Source organism: Drosophila ficusphila, unplaced genomic scaffold (genome assembly GCF_018152265.1).
Source record: "Drosophila ficusphila isolate 14025-0441.05 unplaced genomic scaffold, ASM1815226v1 contig_470, whole genome shotgun sequence".
Taxonomy (NCBI): Eukaryota; Metazoa; Arthropoda; class Insecta; order Diptera; family Drosophilidae; genus Drosophila; species Drosophila ficusphila.
Genome location: NW_025064389.1, coordinates 1,009,132 through 1,028,746, shown reverse-complemented (window position 1 = coordinate 1,028,746; position 19,615 = coordinate 1,009,132). Strand labels below are relative to the sequence as shown.

General features: G+C 40.3%; 1 protein-coding gene across 1 annotated transcript in view; it reads left to right on the top strand.

Annotated features, from left to right (window-relative positions):
* LOC122320325 (synaptic vesicle glycoprotein 2A-like) overlaps positions 1 to 19,615 on the top strand; it is a 641,446-nt gene that overhangs the window by 109,089 nt on the left and 512,742 nt on the right. The window contains exon 2 of the mRNA XM_043208507.1: positions 189 to 263. Coding sequence (XP_043064442.1) covers positions 260 to 263 — 4 coding nt within the window. The 5' untranslated portion in view covers positions 189 to 259. The remainder of the gene's footprint in view (positions 1 to 188; positions 264 to 19,615) is intronic.

Sequence of the window (19,615 nt, the reverse complement as noted above, 5' to 3'; positions counted from 1 at the left end):
CTCCTTAATTTATATATTATATATACATATATATATCATTCTTTATGGGGTATTTGAGGTGTCTCCTTCCTGCGGTGGAAACCTATAACTTAAACTATCATACTCTGCAAGGCTAAAAAAATTCTAATTTGTTAAATTCTGAATATAACTCTCAAATTAATTCCTACAATGTATTATTTTTGTTTCAGATTTTAAAGTTTTATATAAGCCTGCGTCTAGAAACTTACAGCCGTAACAAATTATTAAATGTAAATGCATAATGAGTAAGTTTAATTTATTTTACTATGCGATTATTTTATATACAATGAATACAATATATAAAAATGAATATTAAAATATTAATAATTTTGATGTTTTAATTATCAGCACACGCACAAAAGCATAAGTGTCATGATTTGCACCTTAAAATATTAAAAACAAGAAAGGAAGCTAGTTTCGACGAAGCTTATATACCCTTGCAGTCATAAAATACTCTATGTCGAACAAAATACATTAAGGCTAAACAACATCAAAGCTATGACGATTTTTCTATTAACTTTCAATTTTCGACTATTGTTTATATGGCAGCCATATGATATGGTTATCCGATTTTGATAAAATTTAATTCGTATTTCAAGAAATGTAAGAAACCTATACGTTCCAAAAATCATGCTTGTCTGATTAAAAACAACAATGCTATGATTTTATTTCGGTTATTTTTTTTATAGATTTTTCCTATGGCAGCTATATGATAACGTTGTCGGATTTAAATGAAATTTTTTTCTATATTCAAGGGTTATTAAAAAACTCCATATTTTAAAAATCATGCTCGTGGGATTAAAAACAACGATGTTATAATTTTTTTCCATTATTTATATGTATATTTTTCGATCTTTCCTATGGCAGCTATATTAAGAGTTATCCGATTTTGATAAAATTTAAGGCAGGTTCTCACCATGTAGGGCCGAAAAAGTGACATTTAAAAAAAAAATTTTTTTGAGAAAACGGTTTAAGATAAAAATCTGAAATTTATAACTTTAATTGAAAACATATTTATTTTGCGAAAAAAATTTCAAAATTGAAAAATCAAAAAAGGGGCGGGAAGGGGCGTTCCTCAGTGCCAATATATCGGCAAAAAGGTGCCCCGTTTACGGAAGTGATTCAGCCAAAACGGGTAATCGGAAACTGAAAAACCGAAAAGATTCTTAAAGTGTATAGTACTGTACATAAAATGAACTAGGGTAAGAAAAAAACAATGAAAATTGCAAAAGTTATTAGCTTTTGAAAAAAAATGTTGATTTTCTCGCTTTTTTTCTCACTAATTATTTTTTCAATTAAACAGTTTTCAATATTTTTGGATAATCCTAGTTCATGAGTTAAAGGAAACAATTAGGAACATTTAAAAAAAATTTGATGACGATTGGTTAACTCCAACGCCTTCAATTACTTCCGTAAGGTTCCGAGATAAACGCGTTTAAAGTTTTGGCTTCCAATGGCCGGTGCTCGACATGTGCTCCATGTAAGGGCATGTAACTTTTGTAATATTTCAAATTTAGGTCATTTTCGGAATATATATCTATACGATAAGCCAAAAAAAAAAAAAAAATTAATTTTTTTTTTTGCCACAAGGTGAGAACCTGCCTTAATCCGAAATTCAATAGCAGTTAGAAAACGCCATCTCAAAGAAATTAAGTCAATCTGATCAAAAACAACGGCGTGAGAATTTTTTATTTCATTCTCTCGTATGGGAGCTATCCGATATAGTCGGCCGATCCGGCCCGTTCCGAATTATATACTGCGTGCAATAACTTCACAACTTTTGGGAAAGTTTCAGCAGGATAGCTTCAAAACTGAGAGACTAGTCTACATAGAAACAGACAGACGGACTCTGATTGTGATGCTGATCAAGAATATATATACTTTATGGGGTCTGAGGTGACTGCTTCACTGCGGTGCAAACTTCTGACTGAAATTATAATTTCCTTTTGCTCTGCCAGGGGTATCTGGACGTAAGGCTCCCAGCTCTGGGGGAACGCTAGCAAAACTAACATAGACATCATACATCGCGCTCAAGCAAAGATCCTGAGAGCTATCACATCACGTCATACAAGGAAAAACTCTCAGCCCACCCAAATCCTCTCGCAAGGGATCTGACTCGGGTTTCCAGAAGAACCCGCCTACAACGTAACAACCTTTCAACCCAGCCATAATTTGTCAGGGCCATTTTTACTGTTCTAATCTTTATGACTGTTAGTCTCGTAAGGAGAAGATTCAATAAACAAAGCAAAGAATTTTATAAAAAAAAAAATTAGAAAAGAAATAAATATATAGAGTATGATACATACATATGAATATTGTTTTTCATATGAATTTTTGGATGACACTTTTAGAAGTGCATTGGTGATTTTATTTTAGTCTGGTCTATGCATATGTTTATAATTCCCACGACTGTACCTATTTTATTATTTATTTATTTAATTAACAAAATTAAATCTAGTATATAATACTAAATCTAATGGGTTTCTTAAAAGAGTACTAGCTGCTATGCCCTACGACTCGAGACTTAGTTAATTATTTACAATACTTAAATATTTAGGTTGGATTTGATTGCAAATGTGTAAAGGTTTGTTATGTTTTCTTGAGAAACTACATTTAAACTGTCGGATGGCTTATGTTGTTTGAAAATGTGAGCCCTGACGCTCTCTAGAAGACGGCATGAATTAAGAAGATGGTCTATTTCAAGGCGTTCGCCACAAAGGCAAGAGGGACGTGGTGTTCCTGTGAGCACATGTTCGTGTGTTGCACGAGTGTGTCCGATGCGAAGGCGAATGAAAGGTGAGCATGCCCGCTTTCCAAGGTAGGCAGGCAGAGAAATTTTTGTAAATGTATTGTTGATGGAAAAATATCGGTGATCATAAAGTTCCCATTCTCCAATTTGTCCTTAAGGTGATGACGGATTAGATGACTTAAGGCAGTGGTCTGCTTTAGGAGCCGAAAAAGAAGCGTTTTTTGAACAATTTTTTTGAAAGGGAAGGAAATGATTGCGGTAGACGAAATTTTGAGATGATAATATATTTTATTTAAACTTTAAAAAACAATTTTTATTATTGCAAATAATTGAAATTAGCGGAAGTTGTAACGATTTTTCTGGGGCGCCTGGAGTGTGCACTTGTAAATCGGTGCCGGTGATGGAGTTCGTGCGATGCATCTGAAACAGTGGAACCAAATTTTTTTTTTAGTTTTTATAAGTTCCTTTTTATATGAACTTAAAAAATACCGAAGAAATGACAAAATTCCAATTTTTTTCTAAGTTTGAAAAATATACATACAGTATAATCCGCTTATAGCGACTTTCAAGGGACCGACGATTTTTCGTCGTTATACCCGGAAGACGCACTAAGCACAAGGATTTAAGTGTAAAAGTCTGTCTGGGGACCAATCAAGCCATCGAGTTTTCGTCGCAATACCCGGACGGACACTATAAGAGGTGTCGTTATAACAGGATTCTACTGTATTCACTTTTTTGGAAAAAAAAGTGAACTTTAAGTTGCAAAACAAGTAATTTAAATAATACTTTTATCCATTTTTATACCCTTGCAGAGCAAAGGGTATTATAATTTCAGTCAGAATTTTGCAACACAGTAAAGGAGACACTTCAGATCCCATAAAGTATATATATTCTTGATCAGCATCACCATCTGAATCGAAATATGTATGTACGTCTGTCCATCGGTCTGTCTGTCCGTCTGTCCTCCTGTCGATTTATATGTAAACTAGTCTCTCAGTTTTAAAGCTATCGTGTTGAAACTTTTCCAAAAGTTGTGTAGTTATTGCGCGCAGTGTATAAGTCGGAACGGGCCGGATCGGGCGACTATATAGGATAGCTCCCATATGAGAGATTGAAAAAAAAAATCTCACTCCGTTGTTTTTGATCAGGTCCCGAAGCTAGCTCCCTTTCTTGTTTTTTGTTTTTATTATTTACACCTTTTTATACCCTTGCAGAGCAAAGGGTATTATAATTTTGGCCAGAAGTTTGCAACGCAGTGAAGGAGACACCTTAGACCCCATAAAGTATATATATTCTTGATCAGCATCACCATCTGAATCAAAATACGCCTGTACGTCTGTCCGTCTGTCCGTCTGTCCGTCTGTCTGTCTGTCTGTCGGTCTGTCCGTCTGTCCTCCTGTCCGTTTCTACGCAAAGTAGTCTCTCAGTTTTGAAGCTATCTCGCTGAAACTTTCCCAAAAGTTGTGTAGTTGTTGCACGCAGTATATAAGTCGGAACGGGCTGGATCTAGCGTATATATAGGATAGCTCCCATACAAGAGATTGAAATACAAAATTCTAACGCCGTTGTTTTTGATCAGGTCAACTAGATTTCTTCCAGATGGCGTTTTATAACTACTATTGAATTTCGGTTTAAATTTTATCGAAATCGGATAACTCTATCATATAGCTGCCATAGGAAAGATCGAAAAATCTATATAGAATTAACGGAAATAAAATGATAACATCGTTATTTCTCATCCGAAAATCATGATTTTTGGAATATAGAGTTTTCTTTGGGTTTGAGTATTTGGAATATAGAGTTTTCTAACGACTCTTGAATAACAAATAAATTTTCATCAAAATCGGAAGACTATAGTCAAAAATATGGTAAACTAATGGAAAAGTCGTCCTAGCTTCGATATTGTTTAGCCTTTGTGTACTCTGTTCGAAATATTTGATGACTGCAAGGGTATATAAGCATTGGCTTGCCGAAGCTAGCTTCCTTTCTTGTTCGAGCTGAATTAGGTCACCCAGGAGCTTGAATTGATGATGACCAAATTTATAATGTAATTGTTACTGCTCATGCTATTTTTTTTTTTTTTTGCTTTTGGTCTATACCAGCGACAGGCTGCTGACTGCAAAGTGGAGCTGGTGTTTAAAGATTAAGACGACAGCCATTGAATATTTATTGGTTTTTACTTTGCATATAATCTGTGGGCTGGCATTGATTTGCTTGCAGGAGGGCAACATTTAAATGTGGAACCTGTCAAGCTGTTGACTCTGCGGTTTTAATTTGTCAGAGTGCGCTAATACGAAATTTATTTGCCCGGCTAACCAGGACAGGCTGTCAAGATACTTGTCCAGTTTGCGGCCAAGACAAATGGCGTCTGCTATTGAAATATTAAAAATTTCTTTTTGTCCTAGTCCGTGCGGTAAATCGCTAATTTCTGCTGTTTTTTAGGGATGCATGCGCAAGTAAAATTACCAAACCGTAACCCGTGCGTAATCGGTTTTACAGGCAGTTTTGCACTCAAAATGCCAAAATGCAAAAGCACCGTACATATGTATCACTTGCGGTAAATACGAGATGACACTCGTGTATAGAATAAAGAATTTTCGTTGCTTTCATGATTTTGGCCTATGCTTCGACTGCAACTTCTGATTTTTACAAAAGCAGAAGCAATTGCTTATTTTAGAATGTTACACACAGTTAGGGTGACCAGGCATCCGTATTAAAACGGACATGTCCGTATTTTCAGCTCTGTGTCCGTTAGTCCGTAGTTTTTGTAAAATGTCCGTATTTTTCGCGTTTTTGACGAAAAAACAGGTTGCACTTGCAACAAGCTTGTGACAATTAACAAGGCATAATGTCCGAGTCACCCGATCTTTCGACATTGAATCTATTGTAATAAAAATTTTCAATAACTTTTAGATTTACACCGTTCGGACAAATCAATTGAAGGATTTTTGCGATTTCGTTGATGTGGAGTACAGGAAACTGCTATCTCGCAGCAAAACACGATGGCTAACCCTCATGCCAAGCGTTGATCGAATTTTACAAATTTTTCCAGCTCTGAAATCATTTATTTTTATCCACTGACCATCCGCCAATTATTTTAGAGAGGTTTTTCAAAGATGATTTTGCGGAATTGCAATTGCTGTTTATAAGTTCACTTATGCGAAGACAATTCTGTTCTAGAAGTTTTGCAAATCATTGACGAAGTATCGGAGACTTTGACTGTAAGTCTCAATTCGAAATTTATACCATTCGCAGTCAAGCAGAAATTGCAAAAGCTGACAAATGAAGGTATGGAAACTGAGTGTCAAAACTTCACAGAATCCATGCTTGTAGTGTATGAAAGTTGCTGAAATGGAGCCAGTCATTGGGTCATTTGGAAGACTTCGAATGGTTAAATTTCAAGCCAGGAAAAGAGTCTAGGTATGAATCTGTTGAAAAATCTGTTGCATTTCTCGCATCCAAAAATATTCAAATTGATGATTCAAAACTGTTTGACCAGTTTGTTAATTTGAAAAATGTTTTGAATGAAAAAGTAAAGCAAGAAAAAGAAGCAAGAGATGATTTTTTCAAAAAAAGTAGCAATGAAAAAGTCTGTGATTTTCCTTCTGCTAACAGTTGTCTTGAATCATGTTCTGAAATACTCAAAATTGCTCAATATATTTTTTTGCGATTCCTTGTCACAACGCAAATTGCGAACGCGTTTTTTCTTTTGTTAATATTTAATGGAGCGACGAACGGAACAATTTTGTTTTCGAAAACTTGACAAGTAGAATCTTGGTTCAATTCAATTTCAAGAAATATTCCTGTCAACAGTTTCATACATATTTAAAAAGAGAAAAGACGAGAAAAGTGTCAGCATTTTCCACTTCAGCTATCTGGTCACCCTACACACAGTCGAAGTAACGAATAGCTTAAATTTTGCTAATTTTGCTAATTCGACTACAGTTTTTTAAACACTGCTTTGGAAACCATGGAGAAAGTGGGCCAAGAAATGGAGAAAGCACAGAAATTTCTAGAAGCTTTGCAACGACAGATCGACGGCGTCAGTTCTGGAAGCAACGCCAGTGGCGCCAAAACCAACAAAATTTAGACAGCAAGCTAGAGCGAGATGGCAAGAAATGTAAGGGTTCCGAGAATTTCGAGAAAATGCAAGAACGGAAGGAGCAGACAAATGGCGAGAAAAATAGCGAAGATGAAGACAAGTTAAAGCAAGACGGAGAGAGAAGCAACGGTTCTGCAAGAAGTTCACACGAGTGTAATCTCGTTCTTGCCGCACTAGATACATAAGGTACTATTTCGCACGAAGTTGCGCCAGCTTTGTTAATTATAATATTGTTATTTATGTAATAACATTAATCAGTGGCGGATCCAGAGACGTTTCTTGGGGGGGGGGAATTGAACTTATTCTTCGATTTGGGGTTCAAACTTATTATTGCTAGAGAAATACAGTACAAATTATAAAACAAAAATTATCCATCCCAATTTTTTGGTAAACAAAGTGTTGATATTTGAAAAGTCAACCATAGCAAACAAGTAAAATTTTCAGGTTCTGTGGTTCCAAGGGGGGGGGGAAATTTCCCTAAATTCCTAAAGGAAGCCTAAGCCCCCGCCAATTTACATACGAGAAAAAAGTTCCAACGTTCTTGTCAACAAAATTATAGAGCTTATTGGCAAGGACAACTTCCACATAATACCACTCGTAAAGGGCAACATCCAGGAAACAAAAGTTCAAACGAAGTCTGAAGATATTTACAGAGTATTATCGAAATACCTTACCGACAAAAAAAAGAACTTTTACACGTAAAAAGCAGCAAGGGCCTGCAAGTCGTACTTAAGGGCATAGAATCCGAAGTATCGCCGGCAGAGATAACAAAGGCGCTACAAGAGAAGGGATTTAGCGCTAAGACAGTCTTCAATATCCTTAACAGGGATAGAAAGCCACAGCTACTCTTTAAGGTTGAGCTCGAGCCACAATTTAAGCCCCTAAAGAAATACGAAGTGCACCCTATATACAATCTTCAGTTCCTGCTGCACCGCAGAATTACAGTTGAGGAGCCGCACAAACGCAATGGCCCGGTACAATGTGCGAACTGCCAAGAATATGGCCATACAAGGGCTTACTGTAAACTGCGCCCGGTGTGTGTAGTTTGTGGTGAGCTTCATGACTCCGCACACTGCCCAGCGAGCAAAGATGACCAGAACTCGAAAAAAGTGCGGCAACTGCGGTGGAAATCACACTGCTAACTATAGAGGTTGCCCAGTTTATAAGGAGCTGAAAAGTCGCATCCACCGGAGGGGATTTACTCCCCGCACCCAAAATAATCAGTTCATAGCCTCCAGGTCAAACCCTGAAGTCTTCTTCGCGACTGCAGCCCGATCCTCACTAGGACCCATAAACTCCGCCAAAAATGTCACATACGCAAGCGCTTTAAAATCAGGACTGGCTACCCCAGCCCCAAAAATCTCACTGCCGCAATCAGCACACCAAGAACCGAACACGGCTCAGAAGCATCAACCGCCGGAGCAGCCAAAAAGTAACTTTGAATCTTTGATATACAGTCTACAACAAAGCCTTACGGAGTTTATGTCGTTTATGCGTACAACTATGCAAGATCTAATGCGAAACCAAAATCAACTTATACAAATGCTGGTTTCACAACAATCCAAATAATGACTTCCCTACGAATATCTACGTGGAACGCTAACGGCGTTTCCCAGCATAAACTCGAATTAGCGCAATTCCTTCTAGACAATCAAATCGACGTAATGCTGCTTTCAGAAACACATCTTACAAACAAATACAATTTCCAACTACGAGGATATACATTCTATGGAACAAATCATCCAGATGGTAAAGCACACGGCGGGACTGGAATTTTAATCAGAAGCCGTATTAAGCACCATTACCATACGAAATGTGCTTAAAACTACATACAGGCCATATCAATAAATATACACCTAAATACTGGCAAGCAACTAACTCTAGCCGCCGTATACTGCCCCCCACGCTTCACCATAGCCGAAGATGAGTTTATGCAGTTTTTCAACTCACTCGGAGACCACTTCATAGCAGCAGGAGACTACAATGCCAAGCACACACACTGGGGATCTCGTCTCGTGACCCCAAAAGGAAAGCAGCTCTATAATGCAATTATCAAAGCTAAGAAAAAGCTAGACTATGTTTCTTCTGGCACTCCAACATACTGGCCGGCAGACCCAAAGAAACTTCCCGGTTTAATGGACTTTGTGATTACCAAAAACATTCCTAAAAATATGATAAGCGCCGAATGCCTTTCGGATCTTTCATCTGACCACTCGCCTGTCCTCTTTACTCTACTCCGACACCCAGGAACATGGGATCACTCATCAAAACTGACCTCACATAAAACCAATTGGGTTAAGTACAGGAAGTATATCAGCTCACATCAGCGACGAAGCCAACGTAGACAGTTTTGTAAATTCACTGGAGTCTGTACTCGTCTCTGCAGCTCGAGTTTCAACACCTCAAACTACAAACACACAATACATTCAAAAGAAGACAAATCTACAAATCGAACAGCTCGTCCTCGAAAAGCGACGCTTACGTCGAGAATGGCAATGTCACAGATCGCCATCTGCTAAGCAACGCTTAAAACATGCCTCACATCAACTTGATCAAGCTCTACAGCAAGAAGAAACGTATGTCCACCGCCGCTACATAGAGCAATTGTCAACTAACAGTACAAACACTCACTATGGAGAGCTCACCCAACTATGAGCTCACCGAAAGAAACCGTGATGCCAATTAGAAATTCCACAGGCGGGTGGGCGCGCAGCGACGCAGACAGAGCCAGCACGTTTGCCTAACACCTTAAAAATGTCATCCAACCAAATCCTGCCACCAATGCGTTTACTTTGCCGACTCTATCATATGAACCCCAGCCTCAACACGAGCCAATCGAGTTTCGCCCAAACGAAATCGTTAACATCATCAAAAGACAACTGAATCCGAAAAAATCCCCGGGCTGCGACCTCATAACTCCCAAAATGATTATTGAGCTCCCATACTGCGCCGTTTGAACTCTCACCCAGCTATTTAATGCCATCGAAAACTTGGCCACTTTCCAGTGAGATGGAAAAAGTCAATTATAATAATGATAGCAAAGCCGGGGAAAGACCACACTATCCCCACGTCGTATAGACCTATAAGCCTACTCTCTTGCCTATCTAAATCTATCTATCTATCTATCTATCTTTGAAAATGCCTAATGACTCGGATAAACACATACCTGAGAATCCAGGAAGAAATCCCGTCACACCAATTTGGGTTCCGTGAAAAGCATGGAACAATTGAGCAGGTCAACCGGATAACATCCGAGCAACTGCGCAGCTAGCTCTTCATATGGTCGATGTTGAAAAATGGCTGTCAGATTGCCTAATTAAAGTGAACGAACTAAAATGCAAGCACGTTACGTTCACTCTGAACAGGCAAAACTGCCCGCCGATTACATTAAACAACACTCTACTCCCACAAGCAAACGAAGTAACATACCTAGGAGTACATCTCGACAGAAGACTCACATGGCGCCGGCACATTGAAGCCAAAAGAACACACCTGAAGCTAAAAGCCAGCAGCCTTCATTGGCTTATCAACGCTCGGTCATCTCTCAGCCTTGAATATAAAGTCCTGCTGTACAACTCGGTCCTAATGTACGGTCCTATGGATGTACGGCTCCCAGTTATGGGGGAACGCCAGAAATAACAACATTGACATAATTCAAAGAGTTCAGTCGAAGACCTTGAGAACTATCACCGGGGCACCGTGGTACGTTCGCAACGAAAACATACACCGCGACTTAAACATTCTACCAGTCAAAGAAGTGATCGCTGAACAGAAGGCAAAGTACTTAACCAAGCTATTGGTGCACCCTAACCACCTGGCGAGAGGTCTAACAAGGTTGAGCAACCAATCACGCCTTCGTCGCAATGACTTACCCATCCAGCGAACGACCTGAGGGACGCGCAACCAGAATGTAGTCTTAGTATACTGTTAGTTAAATTTTAATGTTAAGATTCGCCAACTTATTGTTAGTCTCAAAATTGAGAGTAGATTCAATAAATAAAAGCAAAGCTATAAAAAAAGTAAAAATAAAATGCAATTTTGAAGGAGTGAAATTTTACTAAGGCTTAAAGGAATATCCTATATTTACAGCTTTGAAGGCTATTAGTTTAATTAACTTAAAGCCTTAAAATATAAAAAAAATAAAGAAATTAAAGATAATCCAAAATTTGAAAAGAAAGTTATAATTAGACAAAAATGTATATTAGTAGGTACTATTTATATTTATTTCCATGATTCAATTATTTTCAATAAAAATTTACTATTAAAGTTGAATAACAAATTCGTAAATAAAAAATAATGTAATAAAAGTTGATATTATTATAATAGTTAATTAAATGTATTGATTAAATAAATGTTAATTGTTGGATTACAATTCATTTAGGTGAAAATCCTAAAAATTGAGGTAAACAGCCTTAAGATAAAAATCGTCTTCTCGCTCAAGTAAGCATACAAGTTAACGACCAGCTCCCAACACAAGCTAGGCAGGGCAATTTTATATTTTATTATTTCATTTTCATATTTTTATATATCATTTGATAACCTTTTTATATTATAGTTAACGACCAGTTCCCGGCATAAGCTAGGCAGGGCAATTTTATATTTCATTATTCCATTTTTATACTTTTATATATCATTTGATAACCTTTTTATATTATAAATATATTTCTCACGTATGGCCACCTTAATATTGTAACCACCCTTATGGTATCCAAGTGCTGAGCCAGCAAGTGCACTGTTATGGGCCGTGCCTTTGTGCCATTGGTGGCCAGCGATCGTGCGACTTTAGCAATTTTATGCTTGGTCAGCGAAGATGCCACGAGCATCCGGCCATACGTTTTCCTTTTTGTCAACTTAGTTTGAGTTCTCATTTTGATTTGAAAGAATAAAGAGCTAACGCTCACGAATTGAAACTCCGGCCATCGCCGTATTTGATTTATTGAAATTACACCCAGTCTGAGTCTCTAGGCCAGCGGGCTAAAAGAGGGCAGTTACCCTCTCAACCTAATCGTCATATTTCTACTGTTGATGACGCAGGCCAACCGGCCAACTACAACACACACAGCGGCTGATAGTACCAGCTACAACTACGGTCAACCGACCTCCCGCTACAGACGTTCTGCCAGCCAGCTTCACCCCCTCTACGGACGGACGGCCAGCCGGCACACGGATTACATAATTGGTGCCCAACCAAAGGAATAATTTTAAATATATTCGAACTACACCCCTGAAGTCATATAATATGTAAGTAACTGAACGCCAACGATAGCTAAAGGTCTACACATAAACAACACACAAATACCAGTGCTTCAAGTGCATACAGTTTCCTATTTCAAGCAATAGGAATTTTATTAAAATATAAAAAGTGACTCGATTTTCGATTTCTGATTTTAATTTTTTCTGATTTTAATTTTTGGGTGCTTGACAAAAAATAAAGTCAAGTTACGTACCTTTGTATTAGCAGTTTTATGTGAATAAATAACGAAAATAATAATGACAAAACATTCCATATTCTTGGTGTTGATTTGATTTTCGATTTCCAATTTTTTCAAGTACATGATAAAATAAAAATAAAAAAATCTCAAACAACGCACACTGGTGCCAAAGTTAAAAATTTTTTTTATTATTTAAATAAATAATATAAAGAAATAAATCACACAGTATTTTATATGCTTTGTGTGGGTCTCTATACACATGATAAGGTTGCCACTCGCTTTTTTCCTTGAGTTGATTCATTGTGCCTGTATTTACATCGAATTTTGTTCCGTATTAATCCACTATATCTGTGTTAGTAGCCGATTGACCAATGTCTATTGTCTCGCTCCGTAAATCGAATTGTTCTTGGGATAAATTAATACAACATTTTTGTGTTTTAGGTGACGCTTCAGTATTGGCGCAAAGAAATCTTCTCGACCTTTTTCTCTAATTTTTTTTGCGGTTTTTACCACGGCACCTGTGCCGATATTGCAGAAAAGTGGCTCCATCAAAACAAATTGTCTTACGTCCCAATCGTTCCATACCTCGCATTTGTCCAGTGTACCTAGCGTTAACTTACTCAGCTCCCTTTAGCTGCCAATGAGTTGGGAGTATAGGGAAATTAAGCAGGAAATTGAAAGCGACGACAGCGAAGAAAGAGGATTCTGTCCCGTAGTAAGCAGCATAGACCCAGAACCAGAGATGAACGCGGAAATGGTCCAAGCGATTGTCGCAAATGCTGTCGGCACCGCTCTCGCTGCGCAGGAAGAGCGTCTGAGAAGCGCTTTTGCCTTAGAGTTAGAATCTGTTAGAACGCAGGTTAGCGCACTGACGGTGCAAGCGCCGCAGGTTGAGGTTTATCAAAGGGCAGTACCGAACCCTGAAATAAAATGCGATGTCAAGTTAGACATTGTAAAATCCCTGCCAACATTCAATGGTAGCCACGACGAATACGTATCGTGGAGGCAGGCTGCATCAGATGCATATGAAGTATTTAAAAAATACGACGGCAGCGAAGCCCACTACGAGGCTGTTGTTATTATCAAGAACAAAATTTGCGGTCCCGCTCGGTCACTCCTCACGTCCCACAATACCGTATTAAATTTCAATGCAATTATAGCCAGGCTAGATTGCACATACGCGGACAAAACGTCCCTAAGGGTGCTACGTCAGAATTTGGAAATGGTTCGGCAAGGAGATGCCGACCTTATGGCTTACTATGACGAGGTCGAGAGGAAACTCACACTCGTCACCAACAAGATAGTTATGTCACATAATACGGACACGGCAACCATCCTGAATAAGGAGGTTAGGGACGACGCCCTTCATGCATTCATTGCAGGGCTTAAAAGACCACTTAAAACACTCGTGCTGCCAGCACAACCTAAAGACCTTCCGTCCGCACTAGCGCTAGCCCGGGAGGCGGAGAACAGCATTGAAAGAAGTGCGTTCGCGGCATCTTACGCAAAAGCCATAGAAGACAGGTCCCCTTTCAATGAGGGCAATAGACGCAACAATAAGGGTCAGGGAAAGCAATGGAGAAGCGAGGATAAAAATCCTCACTTCATTCCTAAGCAGGGCCAAGGCAAACCTCGTGAGGACAACCCCTGGCCTAAGCGCAGGGATCCCGAAAACGTAGACCAGAATCAAATTCAGCCCATGGAGGTAGACCCCTCGACGGCAAAATTCAGGCAGGAAACAAACTGGGGGAAGCCACAGAGCAATAACAATTACAAAAGGCAGAACTCGTCTCAGCGTCAGTCAGGCCAAAGACGCCAACGCATTAATAATATAGCCCAACCTCAACGGGAGGAGGCAGATTACTCCGCCACAGCTGAGGCTGAAGTTACCGAAATTGAAGAAGACAATGACACTGCCGAAATTAATGACCTCGTGAATTTTTTAGGGAGCGCTCCCGACTGCCGTTCATCGAGCGACAGTTGGCTGGCACAAAATTAAGAATACTCATCGACACGGGGGCGGCAAAAAATTACGTTAAGCCCGTAAAGGAGCTAAGAAACGTAATGCCGGTCGAAACCCCTTTCACTGTGAGCTCCATTCACGGCTCCAGTGACGTCAAAGACAAGTGCATAATGCGCATTTTTGGGCTAGACGCCCCATTCTTTCTGTTGAAAACACTGAGCACGTTCGATGCTATAATAGGCTTCGACTCGCTAACGCGAGCAGGAGTAGCACTGGACTTAGGCAAAAGCGTAATAAAATACGCAAACGTCACTGAAAAGCTCAAATTCCTTGACTGTGAAAACGTCAATTTTACCAAGATCGATGACATAGTAGTACCAAGTTCGGCGAAAGCTGAATTCAAAAAAGTTATTCTGAAGAGAATTAAGGTGTTTTCGACCTCTAACGAGGCACTTACCTTTAACACCTCGATCATCGCTACTATTCGAACTATGACTGACGAGCCTGTTTACTCCAAATTGTACCCCTATCCTATGGGGGGCAGCAGACTTCGTTAACAAAGAAATAAAGGAGCTGCTGAATAATGGTATAATTAGGCCGTCCAGATCCCCATACAACAGCCCTACTTGGGTTGTTGACAAAAAGGGACTGATGATAATGGCATCAGGAAGAAGCGATTAGTAATCGACTTCAGGAAGCTGAACGAGCGAACAGTCGCCGATCGCTATCCCATGCCAAGCATACCCATGATTCTAGCGAACCTGGGGAAAGCCAAATTCTTTACCACCCTAGACTTGAAGTCAGGGTATCATCAAATATACCTGGCTGAAAAAGACCGAGAGAAAACCTCGTTCTCAGTCAATGGAGGGAAATACGAATTTTGCCGACTACCTTTCGGCCTAAAAAACGCAGGTAGTATTTTCCAAAGAGCCATCGATGATGTGCTGCGGGAAGAGATTGGCAAAATATGCTACGTCTACGTTGACGACGTTATAATTTTTTCCGAAAGTGAAACCGAACATGTTAAGCATATTGACACTGTGCTTAAGCGCCTTCTTGATGCCAACATGAGGGTGGCACGGGAAAAGACGAAGTTCTTCAAAGAGAGCGTAGAATTTTTAGGATTCATCGTCACTAGAGGAGGAACCAAAACCGATCCTGAAAAAGTTAGGGCAATAAAAGAGTTCCCTGAACCAAAAAACCTGTTTAGCCTCAGGTCCTTCTTTGGCCTGGCAAGCTATTACAGAAGCTTTGTAAAAAACTTTGCCGCTATTGCTAGACCACTAACCGCTATTCTCAAAGGGGAAAACGGAACGGTCAGCAAGAATATGTCAAAAAAAGTAGCTGTCAGGTTCGATGAAACCCAGCGAAATGCATTCGACCACCTTCGTAATATCTTGGCATCAGAAGATGTCATATTGACATACCCCGATTTTAAGTTACCGTTTGACCTAACCACCGACGCCTCAGCGAACGGAATAGGTGCGGTACTGTCTCAAAATAAAAGACCCATTACTATGATTTCGCGTACACTAAAAGATTGCGAACTAAACTACGCCACCAACGAAAGAGAATTGTTGGCGATAGTCTGGGCAATAGGCAAATTACAGAATTACCTATACGGTACCAAAGAGGTACGGATCTTCACAGACCACCAGCCTCTTACATATGCGGTATCTGACAAAAATACCAACGCTAAGATTAAGCGATGGAAAGCCTTCATTGATGAGAACAACGGGAAAGTGTTTTACACACCCGGAAAACAAAACCTTGTAGCTGACGCGCTGTCTCGGCAACCCCTGAACAACTTAGAGGCTGAAGCCCAGTCCGATGCAGCCACGGTGCATAGTGAGCTTTCGCTCTCGTACACCATAGAAACCACCGACAAACCCCTAAATTGCTTCAGAAACCAAATCATTTTGGAAGAGGCAAGCCAACCGCTTCGGAGAGATTTCATTGTTTTCGGCAATAGAACTCGCCACATCATTAACTTTAATAACAAAGACTTGCTTGTTGAATCCGTTAAAGAGATTATCAACGCCAACGTTGTGAACGCGATTCACTGTGATTTCCCTACCCTGGCTCGCATTCAACATGCATTGAGGCAGGAGTTCCCTGCAACAAAGTTTTGGCATTGTAAAACCTTCGTCAGCGACATTACCAATGCCAATGAACAGCTTGAGATCACTAACACCGAGCACAATCGCGCCCACCGGGCTGCGCAGGAGAACGCAAAACAAATCCTTCGGGATTATTACTTTCCGAACATGTCAAAGCTAGCTAGCGAAGTTGTCGCAAACTGCAGAATATGCAATAAAGCTAAGTACGACCGTCATCCTAAGAAGCAGGAATTAGGAAATACACCTATCCCTTCACACGTAGGAGAAATGTTGCATATCGACATTTTTTCAACCGACAAAAAAATCTTTTTAACCTGTATTGACAAACTGTCAAAATTCGCTATCGTACAACCCTTAGTTTCTAGGGCAATAATAGATGTACGAGCTCCTATTCTTCAATTGGTAAACTTCTACCCAGATATTAAAACCATATACTGCGACAACGAGGCCTCCTTTAACTCCGAAACAATCACATCATTGCTGAAAAACCAATATAGCATCGATGTGGTCAATGCGCCACCGCTACACAGTAGCTCCAATGGCCAAGTAGAAAGATTTCACAGTACCCTGGCAGAAATCGCAAGATGCCTCAAAATTGATAAGAAAATCGAGGATACTGTGGAACTGATATTACGGTCTACTGTAGAATACAATAGGTCGCTACATTCGGTCACAGAGTTTAGGCCAGTGGAGGTCATCCACGCCAGCAGCGACGAGGTCAAGCTGGCCATTAAAGCAAGAATTGACAAAGCACAACAGTATAACCTGGACAGAATTAATCCCTCCAGACAGAACCGAGTCTTCAAAGTTGGTGAGAAAGTACACCTACGTAACAACAGGAGATTAGGGAACAAGTTGACGCCGCTTTATTCGGAAGAGCGTGTGGAAGCAGATCTGGGAACATCTGTTCTCATTAGGGGGAGGGTGGTCCATAAGGACAACATCAGATAGGCATTTTATCTGCTACATTCGCCCTTATCTTAACACTCAATACTTGATATAATTTCCACAGGCTCGCCGTAATATCCATTGTACTGCTGTCCACCGCAGGTGCACGGATCACCGACTTCTCGCATGCAAAATATATCCCGGTGTTAGACGGAAATGTTTTAGTATGGGAACAGTATGGCCTGGTTAGGCACTCGACAAACTTATCCGAGTTTGCCAGCATAATTGACTCCACGGTCAGAATGCTTGAACTGTTCCCACATTCCCACATGAGGAAGCTACTGGAAGTTGACATCGAACATGCCCAGAATATTTTGGATGAGCTCAAAATACACCACAGGATGGCCAGGAGCCTTGATTTTTTGGGCTCAGTCCTTAAGGTCGTGGCGGGTACGCCCGACGCGAACGATCTTAGTCGAATTAATACAAATCAGGCATCGCTCATTGAGGCTAACAACAGGCAGTTTGTTATTAACACAGAGACACAAAAACAAATCAACTTACTTACAGACACAGTCAATAGGATCCTCAAGGAGAAAAAGGATGGGCTTGTTGACTCAGGTCATTTATTCGTAACACTCCTTGCCAGGAATAGAATACTAATCTCAGAAATCCAAAATTGTATGCTCACTATTACCCTCGCTAAGAATAATATTATAAATCCTACTATATTCAACCACAATGACCTAAAGGCTATTTTTGACGAGCAGCTTACTGAGGTCCCCATAGTTAGCCTCATGGATGTTTCAAAAATTAAAATTTTCCAATCTAATGTTGTCATTCATATTGTAGTACAGTATCCTAAAGTTAAGTTTATTTGTAAGAAGGTCCTGCTCTTCCCGGTCGCGCACTACCACACTATACTGCAACTGGAGGACAACACAGTAGCGGAATGTAATGACGGAATCCTAGCGGTCTCCGATTGCTCCTCCACCAATTTGGCCACTTTCTGCAAGAGGGCCACCCACGACACCTGCGCCCGTCAATTGCACGCAGGCGGGGCGGCCGTCTGCCGCACTCGTCCTAGCAACCTGGAACCCCTTACAGTTGTAGATGACGGGGTAATAATCGTCAACGAAGAACGGACGAGGGTTACTATTGATGACGGGCCCACTACTACCATAAAAGGAGCCCATCTCATCACTTTCGAAAGGAGAGCAATCATAAACGACTCCGTCTACTTAAACCTTAACAACTCGGTTTATAAGAGTCCGGGGATTGCGGCCTCACCCCTACTCAATATCACGGGACACGACAATATATTAAGCCTTCCGTTACTGCAGCGGATGAACGAACACAACCTGCGCCTCATGCAGGAGCTTAGAGACGACGTGTCGGCCGGGGGATCTCCGAAGATTTGGTTCACTATAGGAGTCGCGGTTAGCCTTATGTTGTGCGGCTTGATACTATTGCAACAACGCTGGAGCCGGAAGCGAGCATCTGCCAAGTTGCAGAAGTCCATCGACGAATTGGTAGTCACCGAGGACGGCGACAATCTTAAGGGGGGAGTAGTTAACGACCAGCTCCCAACATAAGCTAGGCAGGGCAATTTTATATTTTATTATTTCATTTTCATATTTTTATATATCATTTGATAACCTTTTTATATTATAGTTAACGACCAGTTCCCGGCATAAGCTAGGCAGGGCAATTTTATATTTCATTATTCCATTTTTATACTTTTATATATCATTTGATAACCTTTTTATATTATAAATATATTTCTCACGTATGGCCACCTTAATATTGTAACCACCCTTATGGTATCCAAGTGCTGAGCCAGCAAGTGCACTGTTATGGGCCGTGCCTTTGTGCCATTGGTGGCCAGCGATCGTGCGACTTTAGCAATTTTATGCTTGGTCAGCGAAGATGCCACGAGCATCCGGCCATACGTTTTCCTTTTTGTCAACTTAGTTTGAGTTCTCATTTTGATTTGAAAGAATAAAGAGCTAACGCTCACGAATTGAAACTCCGGCCATCGCCGTATTTGATTTATTGAAATTACACCCAGTCTGAGTCTCTAGGCCAGCGGGCTAAAAGAGGGCAGTTACCCTCTCAACCTAATCGTCATATTTCTACTGTTGATGACGCAGGCCAACCGGCCAACTACAACACACATAGCGGCTGATAGTACCAGCTACAACTACGGTCAACCGACCTCCCGCTACAGACGTTCTGCCAGCCAGCTTCACCCCCTCTACGGACGGACGGCCAGCCGGCACACGGATTACATAATTTACATACGCACTTGCTTGTTCTCTCTATTTTTAGATTTTTACGCTC